The sequence below is a fragment of the Ailuropoda melanoleuca genome, chromosome 5, assembly GCF_002007445.2.
Source record: "Ailuropoda melanoleuca isolate Jingjing chromosome 5, ASM200744v2, whole genome shotgun sequence".
Lineage (NCBI taxonomy): Eukaryota > Metazoa > Chordata > Mammalia > Carnivora > Ursidae > Ailuropoda > Ailuropoda melanoleuca.
Window position 1 is genome coordinate 9,465,517 of NC_048222.1, and position 27,983 is coordinate 9,493,499.

At 43.5% G+C, this 27,983-nt stretch overlaps 1 protein-coding gene across 2 annotated transcripts in view; it reads right to left on the bottom strand.

Moving 5' to 3' along the window:
* The window catches only part of CAP2 (cyclase associated actin cytoskeleton regulatory protein 2), a 149,056-nt gene that overhangs the window by 20,660 nt on the left and 100,413 nt on the right, over positions 1-27,983 (bottom strand). For both annotated transcript variants that reach the window (XM_034660283.1, XM_019807728.2), the window contains exons 5-7: positions 21,689-21,832; positions 21,263-21,348; positions 18,807-18,912 (exon numbers count right to left, since the gene is read on the bottom strand). In XM_034660283.1, coding sequence (XP_034516174.1) covers positions 18,807-18,912; positions 21,263-21,348; positions 21,689-21,832 — 336 coding nt within the window. The remainder of the gene's footprint in view (positions 1-18,806; positions 18,913-21,262; positions 21,349-21,688; positions 21,833-27,983) is intronic.

The window sequence follows — 27,983 nt, forward strand, 5'->3', positions numbered from 1 at the left end:
TGCTCCCCTGTTGGGGGCATATATATTAATAATTGTCATATCCACTTGTTGAATACTTCCTTTAAGAATAATATAGTGCCCTTCTGTATCTCTCTCTATGGCCTCTAGTTTAAAATCCAGTCTATCTGATATGAGAATTGCTACTCCAGCTTTCTTTTGAGGTCCATTTGCGTGGAAGATGGTACTCCATCCCCTTACTCTAAGTCTGAATGCATCTTTGGGTTCAAAATGAGTCTCTTGTAGACAGCAAATGGATGGGTCATGTCTTTTTATCCAATCTGCAACCCTGTGGCGTTTTATGGGAGAGTTTAAGCCATTTAGATTGATAGAGATTATTGACAGATATGATTTTAATGATGCCATTTCTCTTTAAAGTCTTTGTATCGGTTGTGACTTGCTGCTCTGTATCACTCTTGGGGCCTTTTTACCTTTATAGAGCCCCCCTTAATATCTCCTGTAGGGCTGGTTTCGTGGTTACGAAATTGGTTAATGATTGGCGATTTTGGAACGTCTTTATTTCTCCATCAATTCTGAATGACAGCTTTGCTGGATAAAGGATCCTTGGCTGCATGTTTTTCTCTGAAAGAGCTTTAAAAATGCCCCCCCAAGCCTTTCTCTCATTCCAGGTCTCTGTAGACAGGTCTGACGTAATCCTGATACCTTTGCCTTGGTACGTGAGAAATTTCTTTGCCCTGGCCGCTTTCAATACTGTATCCTTGGATCTAATATTTGCGAATTGCACTATGACATGCCGTGGCGTAGGTTTGTCCTGGTTGAGCTTGGATGGGGTCCTCTCTGCCTCTTGGACACGAATGCTTGTTTCCCTTGCTAGATTAGGGAAGTTTTCAGCTACAATTTGTTCAAATATCTCTTCTAGACCTCTGTTTTTCTCCACCCCTTCAGGGATGCCGATGATTCTGACATTGGATCGTTTCATAGAGTCAGTAATCTCCCGTAATCTACATTCGTGGGCGTGGATTTTTTTAAGACCAGCTTCTATTTTCGTTTTTTCTTCTACTAACCCATCCTCCAATTCGCTAACGCGTTCCTCTGCCTCGGTGACCCTGGCCGTCAGAGCCTCTAGTTTTGACTGCATTTGGCTCATAGAATTTTTAATTTCTGTCAGATTCGCTCTCATTTCTGCCCTTAGGGATTCTATATTCTCAGCAACGCTTTCTCTGATGCTTTTTTCAAGTTTACTCATCATCTTGACCATTGTTGCTCTGAATTCCATTTCTGATAATTGGGATACATCCATATGTATTAATTCTGTGGCCGAGGCCAATTCTGTGGCAGAGGCCACAGACTCATTATCTTTTCTTTGCTGGGGGGGACTTCTCCTTCTCGTCATTCTGATGAAGAGAGATTGCAGGGTTGTCCAGAGCCCAAGTGTTGACTGGGACCCAGGCCGTGCGCCCTTGTTTTATAGAGATCTTAGGGATGTGGGCTTCTTCCTTAAAGAGTTTATTTATTTATTTGAGAGAGAGAGAGACAGTCAGCAAGAAAGGGAACCCAAGCAGAGGAGTGGGAGAGGAAGAAGCAGGTTCCCGGTGGAGAAGCCCGATGAAGGACTCCTTACGGAGCGTTGTGATCACACCCTAATCCGAAGACAGGTGCTTGGTGACTGCGCCACTCAGGCGCTCCGGGTTGTGGGCTTCTTGATTTTTCAGCCTGCCTTCTGGGGGAGGGGCCTGCCTGCAGGTACTCAGAAAACCCTGTTTGGGTAGAGTCTCTGTGTCCCTTGCGAGGGGGGATGGGGATGGGCACCCTGTGAGCCGGTATTTCCGGGCTTTTGTTCTCTGGCGGCTTTCCCTGGCGGTTTGCTATGCCTCTTCTGAGAGAGCAGCAGCGGCTGAAATTCAGCCTCTGTCTCAGAACAGAGGGATCGCGGATCGTTCTCCACTGATGTTCTGGCCACTTTAACTCTGTTTCTGTTGGTGCTGCTCAACCCTGCAGCATCCCGGGCTGTGCGCCCCACACCCGGCGTCCCAGCCCTCACTTCCAGGGCCGGCACGTCTCTGTCCTTTGTGTTTCCAACCCCGCCCGCCGCCAGCCGCCCCGCGCGGGCTCCCGGAGCTCCCCGTCTCAGTCTGGTGTCTCACGGGTGCTGACCGCGAGTCCGCCTGCTCCCCCGTGCAGGTGGCCCTCCAGCCGCCAGCCGCCCCGCGGACGCTCCCGGAGCTCCCGGTCTCAGCCTCGATCCAGTGAGCACACCGGAGCTCCGGAGCTCCGTGAGATGCTTGGTGGTGCACGCTCCCGGCTCACGGACTCAGTCTGCCGTTTCCAGAGTGCGGGTCCGCGGTCCGCCCGCTCCCCGGTGCAGGTGGCCCGCCAGCCGCCCTGCGCGCGCTCCTGGAGCTCGCGTTCTAAGTCTGTTGTCTCGCGGGTGCCGTCCGCGAGTCCGCCTGCTCCCCCGTGCAGGTGGCCCGCCAACCGCCAGCCGTCCCGCGTGCGCTCCCGGAGCTCCCTTCTCAGCCTGCTGTCTCAAGCGTGCGGGTCCGCGGTCTGTCCGCTCCCCCTTGCAGGTGGCTACCGCTTCCCGGCGCCCTGACACGGCGGCTCCCTCCCCCTTCTGTTTAGCTTCCGATATCTGTGCGCGGTTTCACGGCTCCCCGCTTCGTACCTCGATACTCAGCGCTGGAGATGTTCATTTGTAGAGATCCAGATGTATCTTCCTGCGTCTCAGGCTGATTCCATGGATATTCCTGTTGGTCTGGTACCTATCCAGCTCAACTCAGGGGACCGGCTGAAAAAGGTGTCCCCTACTCCTCCGCCATCTTAACCTCCCTGAATATTTCTAATCCTTCTAAGAGAACACTCTACTTAATAAAAAATTCTTTTTTTTTTTAAGATTTTATTTATTTATTTGATAGAGAGAGAGAGACAGCCAGTGAGAGAGGGAACACAAGCAGGGGGAGTGGGAGAGGANACAAGCAGGGGGAGTGGGAGAGGAAGAAGCAGGCTCCCAGCAGAGGAGCCTGATGCAGGGCTCGGTCCCAGGCCTCTGGGATCACACCCTGGGCCACAGACACTAAATGACTGAGCCACCCAGGCGCCCCCAAATTCTATTTTTAACCCAAACCTCATTCTTGACCATGACCTGAGCTGAAGGCAGATGCTTAACGACTGAGCCACCCAGGTGCCCCAATAAAAAATTCTTTTACAGGGTGTTTTACCCCAATTTTTCTCTCTCCAGTGAAGAATCCTACATCTCAAAGCTCAGGGCCTACAGGACGATGATATCACGTGACTTGCACAAGGTCACACAGACTGGAAGTTGAAGGTGAGGACAGAAACTGAACGTGCTGGGACTTGAAAGGCTGAAAGTAAGCAGCTGTGACTCCACCACACACAAATGCATTTTAAAAATACTACTTTGAGGGGGGTGCCTGGGCGGCTCAGTCAGTTGAGTGTCCGATTCTTTTTTTTTTTTTTTAAGATTTTATTTATTCATTTGAGACAGAGAGAGAGAGAGATAAGCGTAAGTGTGGGGGAGGGCAGAAGGACAGGGAGAAACAGACTTCCCGCTGAGCAGGGAGCCAGACATGCTCGATCCCAGGACCCTAGGATCAGGACCTAAGCCGACGGCTGACACTTAACCAACTGAGCCACCCAGGCACCTGAGCATCTGATTCTTGATTTTAGCTCAGGTCATGATCTTGGGGTTGTGAGATCAAGCCCCAAGTTGGGCTCTGTGCTGCATGCTCAGTGGGGAGTCTGCTTGAGATTTTCTCTTTCCCTCTCTCTCTGCTCCCCTCCCACTCGCTCACTCTCTCTCGAAAATAAATAAATAAATAAAATCTTAAAAAAAAAATACTCCTTTGATATGTTGATGAAACAAGTCTCCAATATCTTAGAGCCCCGGACTGGAAACAACCGAAAAACACATTTTACTAAAGTCATTGTTAACAATGACTTGAAACTTAAAGAAAAGCAGCATATTTATGATTTTAAATGACCATATTCAAGGTGCAAAAAGTTCGCCTATGTTGCAGCAAGAGCACAGCACAAAACGTAGAAATGCTGCTTTTGAGACCCAGTAAAATGAATTTTGAGAGCAGGTGTTTGATCATAACTTTTTGGGGGGGTGGACAATGACTTAAAAACATCTGCAAATCTCTTCCTCTAAATTAATTTCAACTGTACTGGGAACAGCTGCCTCCTCTGGTTTTAATATATACGAACTATAAAATAATGAAATCATTGTATGCGGCATGTGGAAAGCTTGTAATGTGTCGGTTATATATGCTATATATATAACATAATATACGCATTGAAATTTATTTCATTAAATGTTACTTGAACTAATTACTAACCATAGTATTACTTTAGAATTGAGATTTTATTCTTTTTGCTTTTTTAAGATTTTATTTATTTGAGAGAGAGAGAGAGAGAGAGCACACAAGCAGGGGCAGAGGGAGAGGGAGAAGCAGGCTTCCCACCGAGCAGGGAGCCATATGCGGGGCTTGATCCCTGAACGTTGGGATCATGACCTGAGCCGAAGGCAGATGATTAAAGATTGAGCCACCCAGGCGCCCCATAGAATTTAGATTTTATTCTGAAGAAGAAACTACTTCTTGTTCTTAAATGAAACCTCCTCATTGTTCTGCTGGGGTCAGTTGCGGATGTAATTAACAATCCACTTCTATCCCTATGGACAAACACCATTGCCACAGTTATCCAGTTAGTAAGGGTATAGTCTAGCTTTGGATCTAAATAATTTACAAAAAAGACTCCACTCCGATTACCCATTTTGCTGAGTTCGTAGAAAGTGGGTGTAATCAGGGTACTTTTAGACAGAGGTTTTGTATCTTTGTGAAAAATTAAGCAGAAAGTGAAACATAGCTGCTTAAGCAAAAAAAAAACCCTATCATTTCTGTCTGTCTGTCTCTCTCTCTCTGTAAGTTTTCCATCTAAGATTTTTCTGCTTAATAACTGATTAGTTTGGGGGTATCTGGGTGGCTCAGTCGCTTAAGCGTCTGCCTTCAGCTCAGGTCGTGGTCTCAGGGTCTTGGGATCAAGTCCTCATCAGGCTCCCTGCCCCTCAGGGAGCCTGCTTCTCCCTCTCCCTCTGTCCCTCCCCCTGCTCATGTTCTCTCTCTCTCTCAAATAAATAAATAGAATCTTTAAAAATAAATTAAATAATCGGTTTGTTTGGAAATTTTCAACTCTTACATTTTGAATTCTAAGATTTTTCAAAGCCAACAATAAGGGTAGCAGATGATTTGGTCTCAATAGAACCTAACTCTTTAACAGATAGATTGAAAATGAATTAGGACGAGTAGACTCATCTGTCAATCCATTCAGCAAACATTTACCCAGTGCCTCCTTGCAAGGAACTGGATATATGGTGAAGAAGTCTGCATGCGTCCTATTTGTTAAGAAGCTTGTAATTCAGCAGGGGTGTCATGTGCACAATAAAATCACAGATACAGTTTGTGCCACATGTAACATGAACGGGGGTGTGGAAGGCATAAAGGAGGGCATGACCAGCTCTCCTTAGGAGAGTGGGGTTAGGGGAGCCAGAGAAGAGCTGTTGGGGTCTACGCCTGGGCTGCACCATCCAATGTGTGTAGAGGATAGGGTCCTATAAAGAGAGACACTGATGGAGAAATGTACATGCAGAGAACACAAAGGAGGATAACAACATCCACCTTTAAGAATGGGTCAGCCGACCTGTATCTTGGCCTGTGTTTTTACCGGTTTTTTAAAAAGCAGAGACCAAGAAAATAAAAATATGCAACACACTCTTGGAATCAGCGGATTGTGTCCCATACAACACAACTTTTGTTACAATATTTCCTCTACGAAACTAGCTTAGTGAGAGTAATAATTTGAGCCACCTGTCTGGCCAAGTATTGGTGAAGATCATAGATAAAGCTAAAAAATGAAACATCTGACATGCAGTGGTGCTATTTATGGACCCCCACCCCTGCCCCACCCCCAGCCATCCTTCCCTTATGGCCACCACCCCAGCTCCCCTTCACCCGCACACACAGATAGCTGTCTTCTGATTCTTGGTCCGATTCTTTCTCTAGCTGCCCACCTCGGAGCCAACCTGACCCTTCCATCCCCTGGCTTACAGTTATGACCTCTAGGTAGCAGCGACAATGTACATGGGCCTAATAGTTTAAAAATCACAAAGCCATTTTAATCGCAAATAAGCTTACATTAACACGGTACAGCTGTGTTTTACAACTAAAATTTTTGGTCAAATGCTTTTGTTAATTTACCCAATATGGCAATGGATAAAATTTGAAGGTGATGGGGTGCCTGGGTGGTTCAGTTGGTTAGGCATCTGACTTCAGCTCTGGTCATGATCTCAGGGTCCTGGGATTGAGCCTCGAGGTGGGCTCCCTACTCAAAGGGGAGTCTGCTTCTCCCTCTGCCCCTCCCCCTGCTTGTGCCCTTGCTCTCTCTCTCTCTCCCTCTAAAATAAATAAATAAAATCTTTAAAAATAAAATAAAATAAAATACGAGGGTGATAAGCCACTCATATACCACAAAAGGAGAGAGGGGTTAAATAAAGGAAATACCAGTTTCAGAACTAAAGACTTACTATACACATGACCAACTGTTCTCACTGCAAAAAAATACTTCACAAATTCATGATTTAGGGTTTGTTTATATTTTAGAATCAAAACTAATTTCTATTTTTTGCAAGATGTACTTTGATCAAGAACTTAGTGAAATTGATACATTTCCAAATTTGTCAATTTCTATAAGGGCTTGTGAATTTTACTTTCATATTTATACCACGCTTTTATTGGCAGAAACTATAATCAAGAAAAAAGATTGCACATAAACTAACAGATGATCACCCCATTCAACATAAGTAGAAGCCAAAGAGAATTATGACTTTCGCCTCTATTTTCTTATTTTTATCACTTCCTATAATTTTGAGACTTCTTCTGCCAATGAAAACAAAGTTTCTGGGGGCCCTTCCAAGAAAACAGTTAAAAATACTATAATGAAGTGCTGTATAATATTTTAAGCATATGTTTATTAACAATTTTTAAAAAGTCAATTTAGGGACTATTTCCTATTTCATCTTTGGTAACAGAACACCCCTTGGATTTTAGGTTTGAAATACAAAGATGGCCCCACGATCATGAAGGAAATGTGGGGCCCGTTTTGATCACTTTTCTTCAGAGGCAAGATTCCACACACCCTCATCTCAAGAAGTACAAGAGGAAGGGGCATGAAACTACATCTCATGGTTTTGTCAATGACTTCTGATGGTTTCCATCTTGCCCATCCTTCCAACCTCACGTGATCTCTCGTCATTCCTTTGATGACCTGGAGGGATGTGAGCTATGGCAGTAGGTGAAGAAACAGAACAACAAAGTCCCTTCAAAGGAGGAATAACAGCGTTGGGTTGGAACACAGCCTGGGAATAAAATGCACAGTGTGTATTAGTTTGTGGAAACCAGTAACTTATGGTTTTTATGCCTGTCTTCTCCTAATTTATATATCCGATGTGGCCCTTCAAAAAACCTAGGTGATGATTTCTATTTTACATGTGCCAAGTAGAAATGCTTGGTGAAAGCAGACCAAGCCTTCAGAGCAGCAGATTCTAGAAGGATCTATTGAGCACAATCTAATTTGCTCAAGTGATCCAGCTATTTTGCATAAATTGTCTTGATAAGTAGCCTTAATTATTAGTTTGCCCTTGCTTTGCTACTGCTATCTGGAACAAATCTGGGATTTCCAGATTGTCTTTTCTTCTTGTTTGCCAGCACTGGCAGCTTGAAAATGTAATTTCTCATAAAAAAAAAAAAAAAAGGAAAGATAAATTTTCCATGGGAAAATTTTCCAGAGTTAAAGATAGCAGAGTATATCCATCAAGGAGGCAAACTATAGATAGCCAATAGTTATAGGAAGACCAAGAGCGACATGTGGCTTGAATTATCTGGCCAACGACTTCATTTGGCCAGAAAATCCTAGGTCTGAACTATCCCCGAATTAAAGGGTTTGCTTTTCTTTCAGATGTTAGGGTTTTCATGAAATGATCGCATTTCTTAAATTATCCATACTCGGTAAATGACAGAGGTGGTGGTGGGGGTTTGAGGGAAGTAAGAGTTGTTACAAAGATATTTACATTTGGCTCTATGTTATACATATTATTTACTTAAGAAAGATTAAAAAAAAAAAAAGAAACAGCATTTCCAGAGCTTTACAGTTGAAACACACGGAGAGTAACTTTTGTCTCAACTGCAGGCTCCAAAATTCACAGGGAAGTTTAATTGGTGCTCAGGTCGGGGAAAGGGTCTGTGGGGAGCTCAGTTTGCATCAGAGATGAACCCCGACTGTGGTCTGCGAGGGGTTCTGTGCTACGTTTACTACATTCCATGCAGGGTTTGTCTTACCTGCAGAACACAGCCCGCACCTTCCTCCCTTCCCTTCCTAAGAAACCCTTCTGGCTTCGTCTAACATTAACGTGCATTTACTGAGTTTATACCAGCTGGGAATTAGTGGCGAGCAGGTGGCCAGGGACAGGTGCAGGAGAGGCGTTTGTGACCAATATTCCGCTGCTTGTAATAAAATGCATTGTCCGTTTCTGTTACCACCCTCCGAGAGAAGAAGTAAAGAGATATTATTTATGCGGCTTTTGAACAATAAACACAATCTGTAGCTAATGGAATAACATGCTGGGAATTTCATCCCAAAGAACTGTGATTACAAATTAATGTGTTCAATTTAGCAAATGCCACTTGGCATGGTGTTTAAGGTCCCATACCAGTCCCTGCTGCGGATTCCAGGCAGAATGGGGAAAGAGCCCTGCTTTTATGAGCTCCCAGCCCCGGGAGAGAGAGAAGACACTTCTGTGTTCCCAGACAACAGGCTCTCGGCTCTTGGCCTTCGTGTCTTTGCTCAGGCTGGGCCTTTGTTTGGAAGGCTCTTCCCCAGTTTACAATCTGGAAGACCCTTGTCTATCCTTCAAGGCTCACCTTGAAGGTCTCTTCCTTTCTGTAGGTTGTCTCTCCTGAGCGTGGATTTCCTGTTTCTCTGTTGCAGGACATGCGGAACCCCCTTACTAGAATAACTCATGTTATATTGTAGTTCTCCATCTGTGCATTCAGATTTGGTCATGAGCCTGAGCCGTGGAGAGCTACTTATTTCTCATCTTGATGTCCCCGGTACTGTGGCCCAGTGCCAGGAAGGTGCTTCATAGTTACTGAGGGGAATAAGTAACTGCTTTATAAAGCAGAAATTTTAAGGGGCGCTATAGAGGTTCTGTTGGCGGGGGGGAGGAGAACTTCCAGCTTGGGGCAGGGCATGGAAATAAGCAGAGGAGACGGGAGAGGTTTTTGGGGAGAAGGCCATTTGAAACAGGCTTTGAAGTCTGGATGGATTGGATTTAGCACAAGGACGCAAGAGGAAGGGGGTTCCAGGAGCAGGGGACATGAGCGTTGTCATTACAACAAATAATTGCAACCGAAGTGTTAGCATCATGCAAGAACTTACAGATTCACGTGAGTAATGTCTTTCTAGATATTACCTCCCCTCTTTTTAAAAAGATTTTACTTATTTAAGAAACAGCAAGTGAGAGAGAGAGAGAGGGAGAGAGAGCAAGCAGGGGGAGGAGTGGAAGGGGAGGGAATGAGAATCTGAAGCAGATTCCAGGTCAGCGAGGAGGCAGACATGGGGCTTGATCCCACCATGACCTGAGCTGAAACCAAGAGTCAGACGCTTAACCCACTGAGTCACCCACACACCCCTCTAAGCATTACCTTCTGATGTGACACATTTGTTTAATCAAACTATCTTTGCTCAAAACTATCTTTGAAGATTGCCTTCAGATATTTGTAAAAACATACAAAACAAATAATCACCCATGCCTCCCTCTATCCTCTGTTCCTTTTGATTAAAAATAGTATTACTTGAATTAATCCCTCTCCAAAGAGGGTCTCAATGGCTTTTGGCCATTTGAAAAGATAAAATTCACTTTTAAAAGAAGGAGGATTTGCTACCATTTAATACCCTGAAAAGGATGGGCTGAAGGAAGGCTGTATCTGTCTTTGCCCTTTCTCACTGGGAGCAGGAAGGAAAGGGAGCTGGACAAAGTGATTAAAGTGGCAGTGATTAATAGAGGCCTGGTCTCAGGAAGCCAGCAAGTCCTTGGGGATCGATGAGGGCTGAGCTTCGACCCAGAGGCGTGGGTCCTCAGTGATGAGTGAGAACCCAGAGGTGCCCAGTGTGGCTCAGCTCTGGGGTGGACTGACAGCCACACTCTCTCAACATCTCCTCCTGTTTGGGCACCCCCCTACCACCCCGTTCTGGGGAGCACCCCTGCCTAAACCGCCACCTTCTGATTTTCCTAAGAGGAGCTGGAGGAGAGGGTGGGGAACAGGACATTGCCAGTTACACCACTGCCTTCAACGTTACACAGGAAAGAATTTTAAATGCACATGCTTAATTAAAATACTCCCAAGGTGACGGTTTAAATAAATTAGGAAGGTGTATTAACTTGCTGGCCCTCAGGTTAAGAGAGTTCAAAGTTCTTGGTTAGAAAAAAGTACTAATAAATAACATAACCTTTTTTTTTAAAAAAAAGATTTATTTATTCAAGAGAGAGCGTAAGCATAAGCAGGGGGATGGGCAGTGGGAGAGCTGAGCAGGGAGCCCGATGTGGGGCTCGATCCCAGAACCCTGGGATCATGACCTGAACCAAAGGCAGATGCTTAGCTGACTGAGCCACTCAGGCGTCCCCTAAAATAATATCGATCATTAAGGTTGGCACTTTTAAAAGCTACTGCTCTTGATTTAGGAAGAGAAAAATTAAAAAACTAAAAACCACCAATAAAACTCAAATATATTTATGAGATAAACAGTTTTAAATATGAAATACTTAGAGTGTCATAGTGCAGCTAATTCTAAACTATAGTGTATGAAATTGTAGATATTTATTTGTTTTATTTATTTTTTTTTTATTTCAGTAGGCTCCATGACCAGTGTGGAGAGCAATATGGGGCTCGAACTCACCACCATGAGATCAAGACCTGAGCTAAGATCAAGAATCGACGCTTCACTGACTGAGCCACCGGCCCCATAGATGCTTATTTTTGACCTACACTAATTCTACCGAAGATATAGCTCAAGTACAAATAAAATCTTCGAATAATCCCCCAGCTTCAAAAGGCAGAAATCGAAGGTATAAGCAGTAACTCATCAAATCAGACACCTGGTCTGGAAATGATCCAGAGATTATTACACAAAGTCAATCATACTCCCTCCTTCCATAAAACTGCATCTGCCTCTAACCTCGCCTCCCCACCCCCCCCCCGCCCGCCCGAAGCTGCTTTCTAGAGGTCACTGATTCACCACAGCTTCTTACAACAGCCAAGATACGGAAGCAACCTGAGTGTCCACCGGTAGATGAACGGATGAGGCAGGTGTGGTACACACACACACACACACACACACACACACACACAAGAATATTACTGAGCCATAAAAAAGAAAAATGAGAGCTTGCCATTTGTGACAACATGGATGGTCCTAGACAGTATTAAACTAAAGGAAATAAGCCAGACAGAGAAAGACAAATACATGTGAGTTCACTTACAGGTGGAATCTAAAAAACAAAGCAAATGAACAAACCAAACAGCAGAAACAGACTCATAAATACAGAGAAAAATAAATAAATAAATAAATAAATAAATAAATAAATAAAAATACAGACATACAGAGAACAACCTGATGGGTGTGGGAGTGAGATGAACAGAACGAGGGAAGGGTGAAGGGAACTAGGAGGTACAGGCTTCCAATGAGAAAACAAGTCAGTCTTGGGAATGAAAAGCACAGCACAGGGAACACGGTCAATAACGTCGTAACTCTGTGTGGTGGCAGGTGGTCACTGGACATGGCGGTGATCACTTCGTAATGTACGTAAACACTGAATCATCACGGTGTTGTACACCCGAAACCAACAGAGTCCTGTGTGTCAACTCCACTTCAATAAAATCATAAAATAAAAACCACCAATATGGTGGATGATGGCGGCCTTCTCCCAGTCCTTACCCTTCTGACACTGTCACAGCGGATAGCGGCAGCCAGCCCGTCCTCCTTTGAGTTTGGAGACCCTGGACTCTCTGGTTTTCTCCTCCTCCTCTCCTGTCTCCTTGACTGATTGACTCCATTCCCCAGACAACGCTGCCCCCCAGGATTTTTTCTTCTACCATGTCCTCTTTATTTTGGTCTCTGTGTCCATTTAACTATGGTCTATAGGCCTTCCTCTTAGCGACTTTACCTGCCTGCTACACTTCTCCATGCAGAGCGTCTCACCTGCACCCCAAACACGTTACGGTGAAGGCCCCTTTCACGGTTGTCTTGCCCCTCCACCGGCTCCTCCTGCGGATTTCCCCGTCTGTACTGATGTTGCCAGGACTCTCCCAGATTTCCAGATTGGACACTTGGTGTTTAGGTTTGAGCTCTCTCTCTCTCTCTCTCTCTCTCTCTCTCTCTCTGCTCTGTCCTCAACTTGGTGTCCACTCCATCTCTTTCTTTTCATTTCCACCCCCACCCTCCAGGTCACATAGTAATCGCCCCAGCTCCAGCCATCCATGAAAGCCTCCCAACATGGATTGGGGCCTCCAATCTCCTCTCTTTCCCGTCTATCTTGCTATCTTGCACAATTCCTAAATAACCATCTATGGTGTGCTTGCTTTTTGCTCAAAAACCTATGGTGAAGGAAAAAACCCCGCATACCCCATATGGACCCATCTTCTTAGGCTAAGACATGCAGACAGATTTCACCACCTGGCCCCGGTCTGCCTTTCTGGCCTCAACTCTTGCTATGTTCAGCTTTGCAAAATTCACAGCTTCTCTCTCTCTCTCTTTTTTAAAGATTTTATTCATTTATTTGTCAGAGACAAAGAGAGCACAAGCAGGGGAGGGGCAGGCAGGGGGAGAAGCAGGCTCCCTACTGAGCAAGGAGCCTGATGTGGGGCTCGATCCCAGGATCCCAGGATCATGACCTGAGCCAAAGGCAGATGCTTAACTGACTGAACCACCCAGGTGTCCCCACAGCTTTTCTCTCAAAGTATTTTGTTCATATCCTATGGGCATGCACCGAATTCCTAGCTAAGAACTGCCCTTTCCTTTACTGTCTACCTAGGGCTCTGCAAACTCCTATTCATCCTTCGCGACCCAAATCAAACATCAGCCCCTTTGTTGCCCATTCCGTCCACCCAGGAAGCCTAATTAGCAAGGTTTAGTTTCCAACAGAGCCTTGTATTATTGTTATTTATTTTTGCATCATAATCAGAACCTGTCACTTGATGGCAGACACTGTAGTGTAAACAGAAAGTCTGGTGTGTGCCTTGTACCTGGTAGGTAGCCAATACATGGCTATTAAGTAAATGAATTGCTAAATAAATGAAAGAGTAAAAATTAAAGATCTCCCCCGAGCCCCCCCAAGTTGGACTCCTTGGGTCCAACTCGAATATCCTAGAGCAGTGTTTTTCAAACCTTAACATGCGTATAAGCCACTTGGGAAAATCTTGTTAAAAGACAGGTTCTGATTTCAGAAGGTCTGGGGTGGGGCCTGGATCCTGCATTTCGAGCAATTTCCCAGATTGCTGCTGACCCAGGAGCCACACTGCACTGCGGGATTGTGTGCTCCCCCCACGTTCCGTGCGAGCACCGTGCTTCATGTTTACTCCTAGCGTGACACCGTGGTATCACCCTGTATTTGTTTATATGTTCTTTAGCAAGAATGTGAGTTTCAGTGGACAGGAACGGTGTCGACTGCGTCTTATATCCATTTCTGCATTCCCGGCACCTTGCCCAGAACCTGGCTCGTGGTAGGTGCTTAAGCTATGTTTGTTTAATTACTAGTTTCTTTCAGGCTGTTCAAAGCCAACTCCAAGCTTACTTCATTATCTGTGCATTTGGAACGCCTTTGTTAGTCAATGATACTCCTAACTCCCTCTGAGCAGTCTGGATCTTTTCCATAGGAGAACAAAAGTAATTGGTTACCCAAAGCCCCAAAAGGGAGCTGAAAAGCCAGAAGCAATTAAGTCGACGGAACACAGCTGTGGTCAGGTAGACTGGAGTGAGCCACTCTCCGTGGCCCGTAGCCCTGTGGATGAGATCAAGGAATTTTGTGATCCAGACAAGCGACACGCCATCTGATCAATAAACCTGAGGCCCAGGTTTGGTACAAGTTCTAAATGAAAATTCTGATATAGAAGATTGAGAACAGTTTCCTTCCGCAAAAATCAAGAGGGAGCCAGAGAGGCCAGAAGACAGGAAAACTTACAAGACATACATATTTAATGACACGCGACAGCGCCTACATTATTTATAAGCCAGAATACCCTCCGGCTGAGTTTTAATTTGCTCACAGAGAACTGTTACGCTAGTGCTTTGTCAACGGACATTTGCTCTTTATCCCGAGAAAGAGGCCGAAGGGAAAGATCTGCCCCCAGAAAAGGGAGTGATGAGAAAATGTTCTGCTTTGAGGAAAATAAAACCTCACCTCACCTATCACTGTAACACCCCCAACTTACTTGTGCTGGGGGTAAGGTGCCTGTCAACTGGGGTACCGCACAGCAGTCACGTCCCCGTTACACAGGACCTCACGCATGGTCGTTTACGTGTATTTTTACTTCTCTCTACAACTCGTTACACCCTTGCGGCACCCAAAACCAAAGCAACCCAGGAGGACACATGAAAGGGCCAAAAGACGTCAACATGTTTAATACCAGAAAGCTAGGACAACAACCACATTTTATCCGATTCATGGAATCCTTTTCATGACCTGGCCAGAGCCACACAGAACACAGTAACAGCCTGAATGCTGATCTGGCCAGTGCACAGATAGAAATCCGTTATTTCGGATGATGAGGGCTTGGCCGTTCAGCTCTTGTTGTCTGACCTACAGGAACTGCCAATGAGTATTACAAATCTGACCAACTGCAAGGGATGACAAATAACAGTGTCTCTATGGGGATCCTGCCAAAAGGGCGATTTACCCGACCAAGCGCGTTTGGAACGCAGCGCCGAAGAAACCGTGTAAATTACTCTTGTAAAAGGGTCGCCAATAATTAAACTGAAAACTGCAAGTTACTTCTGATGCAGTGTCCTTCTGGACCACCGTCCTGGTGAAGGAAAGCTTGCAGAAACGAGAAGATCTCATTTCCCATGGTAAGGGTAGCAAGAAGTTCTACGGAGATGACCCCCACAGCTGCTGCTCCCCCGCCCCACCCCCGATGCCCGCACACTTGTGCACAGACCCTCCTCTCTCCAGTCTCGGGCCCCAAGAATCGTCAGCTTCCAAGTCTGACGTTTTGCCCCGACAACTGAAGGGAACTGCAGTTGCCTGGCACAGCTGCGGTCTGAGGGCGAATGTCAGGAGGTGGGAGCTGGCAAATCCCGTCCCAACCACGAACTCAGGGGGAGCCATCACATCCGAGAGCGGGGAGCCCAGAGCCTCGAGCAGCCTGCTGCTGGTCCCCCAAGCCCTCAGAGGGCTCAAATCTCAACCTCTGATTTGAGAATGGAGAAAACACAGGGTTACTCAAAATACTTGAGATGTTAAGTCACCATAAGCTTTTTGACTGGGTCCCTTAAAAAGGAATGTGTTTCTTCAACCTTCTGAACGTTGTGGTATCAGTGAACGCCAACACCGCATCGCACTACATTCTCTCGGATCCTTATCTTCTTATAAATACATTCTGTTTGCATGGTTGTGACCAGTGGGCAAATACATGAAGCTATTTCTATTTATTTTTTCTTCCCAAAGGCCATCGGATCAGAGCATTCTATCAGCCCTTGCAAGAATGCTGTGATTCTGGCTAGAGACGCTTATGGTTCATTTTGCTGCTACATCGACAGACCATAGTAAGTGAAGAGAAATCAGTCTGATTTATGATATGCAGTATGTTTTGGAATCTTTTAAATAGTTTTCAGTCATTTAGATTTAAAATTACAAACTATTTTTCTTAAGATTGATTTATCTGTCAGAGAGAGAGCGAGAGAGAGCTCACAAGCAGAGGGAGAAGCAGGCTCCCCACTGAGCAGGGAGCCCGATGTGAGACTTGATCCCAGGACCCTGGGATCATGACCTGAGCCGAAGGCAGATGCTTAACTGACTGAGCCACCCAGGCGTCCCAAAATCTATGGTTTTTATAATATATTTTGTAATATATCTGTTTTTTACCCCAAACCTTAGAAGAAGAGGACCAAAATATTAGGAAATATATTTCTGTACATATGTCTTTAAAGCTTGTTAAAAGATTTTGCACATAGGATGTTTTCTGAACCAACACTTTCTTACCATAATCCTTCTTCACTTTTAATATCTGGCCAAAACTTTACCATTAAAGAAGTGAAGTACGTGCTCTCCTTCATAACAATCACCATTTTATTTATTTATTTATTTATTTAGTTAGTTAGTTATTTTGAGGGAGAGAAAGAGAGAGCACTCACGCACGCCCATATGAGCAGACAGTGGGGAGGGGCTAAGGGAGAGGGAGAGAGAGAATCTTAAGCAGGTTCCACGTCCAGCATGGAGCCAAAACAGGGCTCAATCTCATGACCCTGAGGTCACGACCTGAGCCAAAATCAAGAGGTGGGTGCTTACCTGACTGAGCAACCCTAATATTTGATTCTTATATATTCAAAACACCATTACTCTGCTTCATACATTGTGGTAAAAGGCACTGAAACTATTTAAAAATAGTTTTCTTTTCCATGGGTGCCATTAGAAAACTAACAGGCTAGCTTTTGTCTACATGATTATTTCCCACAAATGGGTTCTCTTTCCTTTTTCTTTTACCTACCATGAATATAATAATTAGACACCCAAGGACTCTTGCTGCTTAGTTTACTACTCTCTAGTGATGACAATCCCCCTTTATGACAAACTCATCTATCACAAGACAGCATCTCACTGGAAGCATATGAGAAATAATTCTGATCCACCCACCCAAACACCCACCGCATCCTTACACATCTTTCCATATGAAAAGCTTCAAGTGTTTACGAACTCATCTCAAAAATCATAATATCGGAGGCAGAAGAAAAAAAATCAACTTATTTGTTGTACTTTGCAACTATGCATTTCTGCTTATGGAGAAAATAGGCAAAGTAGAAAACAAGAGGAAGCCCCAGTCCACGGGGGTCAATGTTCACATTTGTACATAAGTGTTGAGGAGCAAAGGCAGAGGTTTCACACTCCTTTGAAAAGTCACAAACTTGGCGTTGGTATTAAGTTGACCTCACCGACATCAAAGTTCTGGATGAGGGTTAGGACCTGGATGGAGCATGGCCACCAGAAGAATGAGAGTTCTACCCCTGAATGGAATTCACAAATTCGCCACTTTATTTTCTCAATATTAACTCCGGTTGGACTATCCACTTTGACCATTTAAAGGTGACATTCATTTCTAACGGAAGGAAGTTTCCATGGAAAGTCTTTCTATAACAAATGCAGAGACTTAAGAGGGCAAGGAAGAGTCTAGCTTGGAGTCCCCTCCCTCACACTTTTTAAAAATATTTTATATATTTATTTTAGAGAAAGAGTGCACATGAGAGAGGGGCAGAGGGAGAAGGACAGAGAGAATCTTTAGCAGACTCTGCACTGAGTGTGGAGCCCCACTCGGGGCTCGATCTCATGACCCTGAGATCATGACCTGAGCCAAAATCAACAATCAGATGCTTAACTGACTGAGCCACCCAGGCGTCCCCTCCCCAACCTTACAATTTAGTTCAAACCATTTATTCAGTACTTGCTCCGTGCCAGATACTGTGTTAGGGGCTGGAGACAGAGATGAATTTCCAATTGAGCGGGAGAGCCTCCAAAAAACACACATACAAATGACAAGGGTATGAGCTGAGGCCTATGATTGAGCTATATTCAAGATATGAAGGAAGCATAGAGGAGAAACACCCATTCCAGGGAAGGTCATACAGCATGACATATGTTTGGGACATCGCAAAAAGGGCTAAACCATCTGAGATCTGCAAACTTTGAAACAACAACAATCTGATTTGGTTTGACCTAAGCATTTCATGTGTTCAGGATCCCACAAGTAGTTTGGCGGTGCTGGGAAGCAGTGAGAGGCGGGAAGAGAGGACAGACCAGGCTGAAGATGAGGGCAGGGCAAAGGCCATGGTCAACATCTCTAAGGCTGGGATTTTATCCTACGACTAAGATACCATTCAAGGCACTAGGATTGCCCGAGTATTGAAAAATACTATTTGAAAAATCCTGAACACCAAAAAAGAAATTTAAAACATTTAAAAAGACATTTTTATTAGTAATTTTATCTCCTTGAAATTGTAACTATTTTCAAACCTTCCTGTTTCCTTTAATTTTTATCATAGTTTCTTAATATATATGCCATCTTAGTGCTCAAAACCTTTTGCACTTTATCACATTGGCTGGTAAATCATTTTCCACGTAGGCATCATACATGTTAGACTTTAAATATTTATTTACTTTAGTAAACTCTACACCCAACACAGGGCTTGAACTCAGGACCCCAAGATCAAGAGTCACAAGCTCTGTGGACTGAGCCCGTCAGGTGTCCCTCATACATGTTACTTTTTAACGGCTGAAGAATGTTTCGTTGGGTTCTTACCATGGACAACTTCACCATTTTCTTTCTGCTTGTCCTATAGGCAATCTCCAGATTGCTCCATGACAAATGATGCTTGCATAAACAGTTTCTATATACCCATTTTATCGTATGCTTTCCTTGAGGTAAATCCTTAAGTGTGAAGTTCCTAGGCTACCAGGAATGAATATTTCTACGGCCTTTCTTTCCCCGGCTGGCAGAGCGCTTGATACTTACGGTTTTGCTCCAAGTAAGGCCTGTGGTGTGGTGTTCCTTGATGTATGCCTGCAGCTCACTCCAAATGTTCAAATACGACTTCACCCAGTCCACATGGCGCAAATCGCTTTGTTATAAAAGGGGATGGAAGAAAGTAGAGTTAGGATCAAAAATAAAATTTGAAAAAGAGGGGTGGGAACATGATAATCCAGTAACGAAGGTTCTGGATGACCCTGGACCAACTGTCTTTCCAGTTCAGTCACCATGAACCAGTTCTGAAAAGGACCCTGACAGGCTGCTGACCCAGGTCTCTCCTGAAAGGGGCCAAGGGCCCTCCCTGAGCTCCAGGTGTGGGGCAGAGAGGACCATGGGGAGTGGACCCAGCAATCTGGTTCATGCGTCCTCACGCGCTATCGGGGAGATGAACGTGGAGGGAGACCATTTCTTTCTGTACTGGTTCTGATGCAAAATGAAACACAACACGCTTTCAGAAAGGAGAATGGTACTGGGGGGGGGGAGTCCTTTGGCTGGCTTTCTAATAATCTGATCAAACTATTTGGCCAAGAGTGTCATGAAATTAGAGAATTTTAGAGTGATAAGGAGGCTGCTGTTGCAAGGAGAATGTTTCCTACAAACAGGGAACACCCAGTCCCTAACACAGCATGCAGTTGTGGCACTGGGCACAGTGCTCAACCAAACACATGTTTCCTGAACACAGAATGACTGAACTCTATGAGGGGAGCTCAGCATTGTGGCTGTTTTTGTTGTTGTTGTTGTTTTGTTTTAATATAATAGCTTTATCGAGATGATAATTCACGTCCCATACAATTCACCCATTTGAAGTGTATAATCCAATAGATTAGGTCAACAAAGTCATGCAACCATTGCCAGTCAATTTACATTACATCACCCCAAACAAGAAATCTCATATCTGTTACAGTTACTCCACATTTTCCCCAAGCCTCCCCAGCCCCAGACAATTGCTAAGCTCCTTTATGTCTCTATGAATTTGCCTATTCTGGAATTTCACATAAATGGAATCATATAATATGTGGGTTTTTTTTTGTTTTTTGTATCTGACTTCTTTCTCTTAGGATCTTTTCAAGGTTCATCCATGTTGCTCTTGTATCAATATTCCATTTTCTTAATGGCTGAATAACATACCATCGTGTGGATATATATTTTATCTATCTATTGCAGTTGATGAACATTTAAATTGGTTCCACTTTTTGGCTATTATAAATAATGCTGCTACAAATATTTGTGTACAAGCTTTTGTGTGAACATGTTTCACTTCTTTTGGAAATATACCTAGGAGCGGAATTGCTGAGCATGTCTGTTTTTTGCAGTAAAAAATATCGGTACATATCTCTTATACTGAGTGGTGGATGTAGGAGTATTTTTTGTGTTGCAATTATATCTTCTATATATTTTATAAATATTCTTTCATATCTACTCAGTGTTTGTTAAAACAAAAAATAACCTAGAAGAGAAATAGTTATGCAAATTTTGAATATGTAATATTGGTCAATGACCTGGTCCTCAAGTTTCTTTCCAACTGAACGGCCTGGGTCACTGAGCGAGATGCGGAGTCCCTGTATTTGCTGGCTGATGAGCACTTTTGCTTCTGCCACCCAAGGGCTCAGCAGGGGATCCACTCTTGAGCCCCGTGCCCAGGGAACGGAACTTTACTGCTCTTATTTTTGCCTCGTTCCTTCCCTGAGTGACTAGACAGCAGCCACATCGCATTTAGCTAGCTGTCTACAGGGCCAGCCGTGACGTTATCAGAGGGGAAGAAATCCTATGCCATCCCTCGAGTAGTTTAGAGACACTGATGGCATGTCTCCCTCCATTCGGTCCCATTTTCAGTTCCAACACCAGTTTAAGTGTCTCTAGGATCTATTAATTGTACTGTAGAATGCGATGTCTTTTTAAGCTGGTTCTCCAGCTTGGTTTGGACTCATCTGCACTGCTCTTTTCATAGATGTCTCTCTTCATCCAACCCAATTGTATTTTGTCTTAACGTGCTCCTGGTTTTCCTCCCAGTGGCCTGGTTAATGGTCACATCTCCTTTCTGTTGCTCATTTACACTTCATTTCCTGATTTCTCTTTTCTTCTCTCTGCTCGCGTACCAGCTCTGTGTTGGGCAGTGTAAAGAGTTGTGACCCTCTAGGGCGGTCCATCACGAACCATCACAGAGCTCTCCGGCTGTTGTGGGAACACATATGGGACAACATAGATTCAAGCAGGGAGTTTATCATCACAACAGAACTGAGGCAGATTTTCTGACGCACATACATTATCTGGATAACTGACCTCACTTTCCACTTTGCTTTAGCTGCGAAGGTGGGATAGTTCCTTAACATTGACCGTAACCTAGCCTTTGAAAGGAATCAGGAGTGAACTACATGAAGCTTTGGGACAAATGTCTAACAAGGAAGCAACTGAAAATTTGGCTAGTAAAGGGAGATACATACCTGTGTTTGTAGTCCTTTAAGACCCTGTTAGTGTAAAAGGTGGCAGCATCATTCATCTCCTTGACGTAAGGACCGGGTTTGGGGGACTGAGAGAACAGGACCGTCACCCAAGCATAGAAGGAAAAAGAAATAGGATAAGAAAGAAAATGCCTTAAAGATGAAGAAAAGCCAGGGAAATATTAAGTGAAAGTTGGAGGCAAACATTCTGCTCCGTAAGGGTGGGTGAGACATTTCTACATCTCAGAACACAAAGCTGTAACCCTGAACTGTAAACAGGGTAAGAAAGATCTGGGGCATTCACCCTGAGAGGAATTCCCTGCAGTGTAACAGACAGAGGAAGGAGCCCGAAGGTAGCTAGAAGTTCTCCCAAACACTCCAAACAAGTGACAAGGGGCCAGGATGCCAGTCCATGCAGACAGGACTCACCACAGCTATCCAGCCAAGGGCAGGGATGCTTTCGCTGACAGCCGAGAGATGATTAAACATTTTACTCCCCCGGTTTCTCTCTCGGAAAGTCTGGATTTCCTGAATCTTCTCTGATATTGGTTTCAGAAGAGCAGCCACGTCATTCTGCAAGCAAACATCGAGCACTGTTACTGAGGGCAGACCAGAAGCTCGGGCCTCTATCCAGGTTGGCCTCAGCCGGAGTACTCAGGACCTGTCATCTGTCAGGGGCTTTCAGAATTGTTGTTGTTGTTATGGTAATACTGTATTTTCATGCTCAGAAGTACGAAAATTGTACATATTTTTAACATTATTAAAACTGTCCTCTGGAGGCCTGGACAAATCCTAGCCCCTGTTTTAGAGAACCCTGCAGGGACCAGAGGGACACCGAGTGTGGTCAGCTATATTTCCAAATGGAACGCACAGATCACAGGCTGGAACAACCCGGGTCTAAAATCAGGGTGGCTGAGAGGTAAATCAAACCTGTGACCCTCTGTGAGAGAGGGTCCTCGGTTTGACCACGGTTCCCATAATCCCTGCAAAAAAAGTGGAAATCTTCCACGGAGGCTCTTTTTATGAAAATGTGATTGTTTCTAATATTTACAGTTACCTTAGTCTGGTTTGGCTTTCTACATCGTGCCCCGTGAACTTGGCCAAGACCACTGGTTACTCTCGCTTCCGATTAATTAATTCAACAACTAACTTCTCTAGCCACATAAAAAACGATTTTCAAAATTATGTGAGCTGAGTTAATGAAGTCTCAGAGACAGAACCTAGAACACCCCCCCACATCCATCCCTTTAGCAATCTCTACTTTCTTTGGTTTTGACGTAGACACGAGGTTACCTGATTTTTTTTTTTTTTGTAATGTGCTCCAAAGAACAGTTTGTACTTCAGCTTTGTAAAAGTAGTTGAAGACGTTTTGGTAATATTTTTACTAAATCTCATTTATTTCCCTGCAGGAAGAAAAATGGAAAAGCCCTTAAAACTCCTTAATTTCTTTAACTGAGACTTCAGAGCAAAGGTTCTCAACCTTGGCCACATTTGAAATTACCTGGGAGCTTTGAAACGCAGAGGCCTGGGTCCCACCCCCAGTGATTTAACTGGTCTGGAGGTGGCCTGGGGTTGGGGGGGTGGGAAATGCTCCCCAGCTTCAGATTTTAATCACTGGTATAATAATGGTTTAGTATTCCAAAGGACAGTGGTTTCTGCCAGGGACAGGAGACCATTAGGGAAGACACTGCTTTCAGCTACAGCAGTTTCCAGACCTCATTTCTCCTTCTTGACCCCTTGAGACCCCTTCCCCTACAAGAAATGCACGTAAGGGCTTTGGAATTAGAATGACATCAGTTCAAATTTCAGCTCTGCCAGTTAACTACCTATGCGACCTTGAGCAAATTACTTAATCTGAGCCTTGGTCTTCTCATCTGTAAATCAGAGATAAATAGTCCTGTAGCCCGGAGCTATAGGATATACAGCATTTTAAGCCTCTGGCACATGGGAGGGACACAATAAATGGACGTGATTATTACTACTATTATGCAATTAGCTCAGACTGAAGGCAAAAGGGCTGTCCTCTGTAATATGTAATACTCGTTTGCTTCAAATAAATGTCTGTGCATTTAAGAGAGGCTCCAAAGAAACATCCATGTAGGCTAATAGGATTTTAGGATTACAGAAGTCCAAACTGGGGGGTCTAGTTCAGCTTTTGGCAGACTGATTTGAGAAGGTCACAATCCGTGTTTCCAAAAGTAACTGAAAGAGAAGAGAAACTATCAGAGGGCATTCACTGTATTTCATGTGAATGCATGATTCGTGAACACTTCTTAGTTATGCAACCCATGTATGCATGCATATGTACTGGTGTGTTTGCATGTGTGTGCCCATGTGCGTGTGTGGGTACTGGTATGTGTGCATGTGCGTACTGAACTACACAGTACGATGTATTTCTCATTATGAATTTGAGTCTAAAAGTTTGAGAAGCATGGATCGAATCCAATTCTCCCAGCTCACTAACTAGGAGACAAGATTAGCTAGTGAGCTTCCCCGAGCTGAAGCTAGAACAATTCTTTGCACTGGGTGCTCAGAAAAATACAGTTACCTCCCCACAGACAGGTTTCCTCCCTGCCAGCAAGACTAGGGAAAGGTACGGTGAAGACATTAAGGGTTCAAGTCCTTGCTGGCAATGTACTAAGCCCTAGACCTTTCCATACATTACCAAATGTGTCTGTTTCCATGATCTCATCTGCAAAATAGTGTTGATAACGGTCCCCACTCCACAAGGCTGTTAGGAGTAAATGAGAGGACACGTCTGCACTTGGTACAGAATCAGGTATGTTGGGGTGCTCAACAAATGGGGGGTGATCTCAAGGTATCTGCCAATGAAGCCTCTGATTGACCAGAATCACTAATCAGCTCCTTCTTATCACTTACATGCAAACAGGGAGACAGATATTCTACCTGGGATATGCAAATGGCAGAGGTGTGTTTTTGTCTGGGAGAAACAAAAAGAATTACAGGCGAAGAGAGCAAAGTGTTTTCAAAGTTCTCAGTGGACTTTTTAATTCTTCCATATTGAAGGAGGAGAAAAACAAAAAAGGTTGCTGCAGAAGCTGGCCAGGTCTTGTGGAAAATTCGAGAATACATTTCCACCTTCTTACTTTCCCTTAGAACCATTCCAAAGAAAAGGTCTTATAGATTTGGCAGGGAGACCCTGACTCAGGGTTTTGGGCTCAACCGTGTCCTTCACAAATTCAGATGTTGAAGTCCTAACCCCTGATATCTCAGGACACCTTTGTATTTGGAGGTTAGGTCTTGAAAGAGGTAATTAAGTTAAAATGAGGTACTAGGGTGGACCCTAACCCAACAGGACACAGATGTGTATGAGGGAAGATCACGTGAAGGCACAGGGAGATGCCTGCCTTCTGTAAGCTGAGGAGAGAGGCTTCAGAAGAAATCAACCACCATCTTGATTTCAGACTTCCAGCCTCCAGAACTGGGAGAAAGTAAATTTCTATTGCTTAAGCCACCCAGGCTGTGGTACTTCTTTCTAGCAGCTCTAGCAAACTAGTATAAGGGTGTAATGACTTTACAGGAGAGGTAAACAAGCACCTCAGAACCCTCAACAGCAAACAAACCTCTAAATAAAACAACCTTTCCCCTCCCACCAGACATTCCCTGCCCAAACACAATTCTTCCATGTTTGTTTGTTAATGGCTGACAAAAGTCAGGTTTAAATGCCCTCCTTGGAATTTCACTTTTTATTTATTTATTACAACATTTTCAAAATTAAGTAAACACTATCCCCAACATGGGGCTCCAACTCATGACCTCAAGATCAAGAGTCGCACACTCTACCGAGTGAGCCAGTCAGGCACCCCTGGAATTTCACTTTTAGAAGGGAAACATTTCCCTCTTCCAGGGATTCTTTTAAGTCCAAATTCAACACCCGATCGAAGGTGTGTTATAGGTATTTCCAGAAGGCAGCTGATTTTTATTTATGGCAAAACTACTAAAAAACACCCTGATTTTGTCCAATTTGCTAAGCTGTAATATTCTTGCTGCAGTGACATTTTTGAGAAAGGCCAGAATGTCTGAATTGTTGGTGATATCTGGCCTCTTGCCCCAAGGGGAAAAATAACCAGAAACACTGTATTTACAATGTTAGATAGATTTATTAAGGCCGTCTTCGTTTATCTCCAACTTCCCAAGAACAAACTCTAAGGTCTGAGGAGACAGGGTATTCTGGAAGATATTTTATATTGGTTATCTGATGAAAGCATCATAAAGATTGAGAAAGTTTTCTTTCGCCTCAGTTTGGCAATTGCACGAAGAACTGTCCTCATTAAAAAGAAAAACAAAGAAAAAGCCAGGCTCAGAGATCTAAGTACAACGGCTATTTGCATAACCGTAATAAACAGTATAGCTTTTATTCTGTGCCAGTAGATTTCTCCTGTACTTCAAACTAGGCTTACATTCTCCAGTTCATCCTGAACTTTCACAGCTGGAATCAAACACAGAGAGAACATTCGGGTGATGGTGTGATTTCTGTCAAGGTGAATGGCGTCGGGATGTCAAAGGAAAGGCAAATGGGAGAGGAGACGAGTTAGAGGTATTTGCACCTGTTTGAGTATTGAGCCTGTATTAGGTACACTCGATAACAGCAGGTTGAAAGGCAGATGTCAATCAACACCACAAATGGGCTTTCCTCTTGTAGAAGGAGATACATTTACCAGGCCTCCTAGTTTTTCATTTTTTGTTTTTTTTTAGTGGATGTCCTGGCGATGGCTCCTCAGAAATGTCTAGCAACGACTCTGCTTCAGGCAGACTTCGGATTGGCCAGTTTTACAAAGGTCTCATTCAGATTACTTATTTTAACACTGATCACTCAAGTTTCTTTTATTCTGAGAGACCTGTCCCTGAAAGAAAACCATTTTGCAAGGCTCAGAGGAAGAGTAACTGAACAGTCTTGCCTGCCCTTCCCCCAGGTTCCGTGGGCTTCCGCAGAAGGAGGGAGTATTTCAGGACTTCCATGTCTTTATGACCCTAGTTTCGGCTTTCAAGTGGAAGAATTGAGACCCATTATCAGCTTCATCTCAGTTTAGCTCCAGAAATAATTGTTTTGCAGAAAGTAAAATTAAAGAGCTTTATCCGCAAGCTCTGTAGAAACTTTACCCAAAAAGGAAAACCAAATTTCCACTCATGCTATTTTGTAAGGGATGGAACAAACTCTGGGACTTTGACCTCAAAGATGTGTCACTGAGTGAAAGGAAATAAGCCTATTTCTGGAATTCGGGGTTTTTATGTGGTTCGACATCAGGTAGAGAATGGGTCAAGCTATCGTTACTTCTTTTTAAATATATTTTTTTTGGATTATAAAACTAATAGATGCTATTTGTGAAACACTGGGGAAAAAAAAAAACATGGGAAAACGTAAATGAACAATAAACATACTTAATTCCACCACATGAAAAAAGACTCTGCTAAATGTTTACTTTTTTTCCTGGTAGATATGCTTATTAGAGATCTCTTCAAAAATAACAATAATTACTCTAAAAACAATGGCTATTAAGAACATAAAGAAGAGTTCTCAGAGTTGAATTTGAGCAGTTCAATTAAAACAAGCAAGCACACAAACAAATAAAATCCCATCAATATATTCTTGGCAAGTACTGTGAGAACTCTATAATTTTCGAAGGAATGTTTTAAATGTAAATACTACGAAAACATTACTATTACAACTCAGGCAAACTTAAAAGCATTAAAGAAAAAATGGGATTTTAAATATCTGAATCCCACTTACATTTAAAATTCAAGAAAACTCACGTCACCCAGTAATTTGTAGCCAACCATATTACCAAATATCAGTCATTATTACTTTGGCTGGTGTGTTTTTGTGCACAGTTTTACCAGTCGATCCCACTTTGATGCATGAGTGTACATGTGTCTGAATTATAGCACAGAAGATATATATGGAAAGGTACATATCAAAGAGTCAACATAAAATTTTTACTTAATTTTACTGACTTATTCATATATTCTACATTTTCTAATCTGTACACGCATTTCTTTTGTGACTAAGGGAAAAATTTTAAAACATATTAACCAGTTTTGTACCTTTGGCGGCAGAAAAAATTTCAATAGGTACTATTAAATTTACATATATCAAAAAATATTAAGCCTTGTCCTTACTATCAGGAAAACATCCAGAAATTATCAGAATGAATTATGCAGGTGAAAAACAGGCAAAGGTTACAGGCAAAGGTTGTCCAAATTAGGAACTGTATTTGCTTCTAAAAATGCATTATTTGGGCACGTGCTAATAAATGAAGCCATTGTTTTCACCATTTTAACTCAGGAGCAAATATTTTTTTCTCAGAAACATTAATTCAAGTTAACCCACTTTGGTGCAACTGTAGACATTTCCCGAGGCCAGCTCCCCTTTGTGTTTTCTTACATAAAATTTTTTCCACTGTCCAGGAACATTTTGGAGGTTTGAGACTATGCCTCATGGAAAGACTTTTGCAAACATTTGTATATTTAAAACAACTTGTCAATTTAAAACATTTGCAAAACTGTCTCAGAAGTCCATCTAAATAAACCAAACTCACCGAGCCCTGCAAATGTACACGATACCCTATTAGTCGTCATTATATTGCATCATGACGGACTCCTTGGAAAACATTTTTATATGTGCATCAGGATTTACATTCCACACATATATCTCATTTTAGGGTTTGCTAAACTCTTTTTAAAAATCCACTTAAGAATCCCAAAG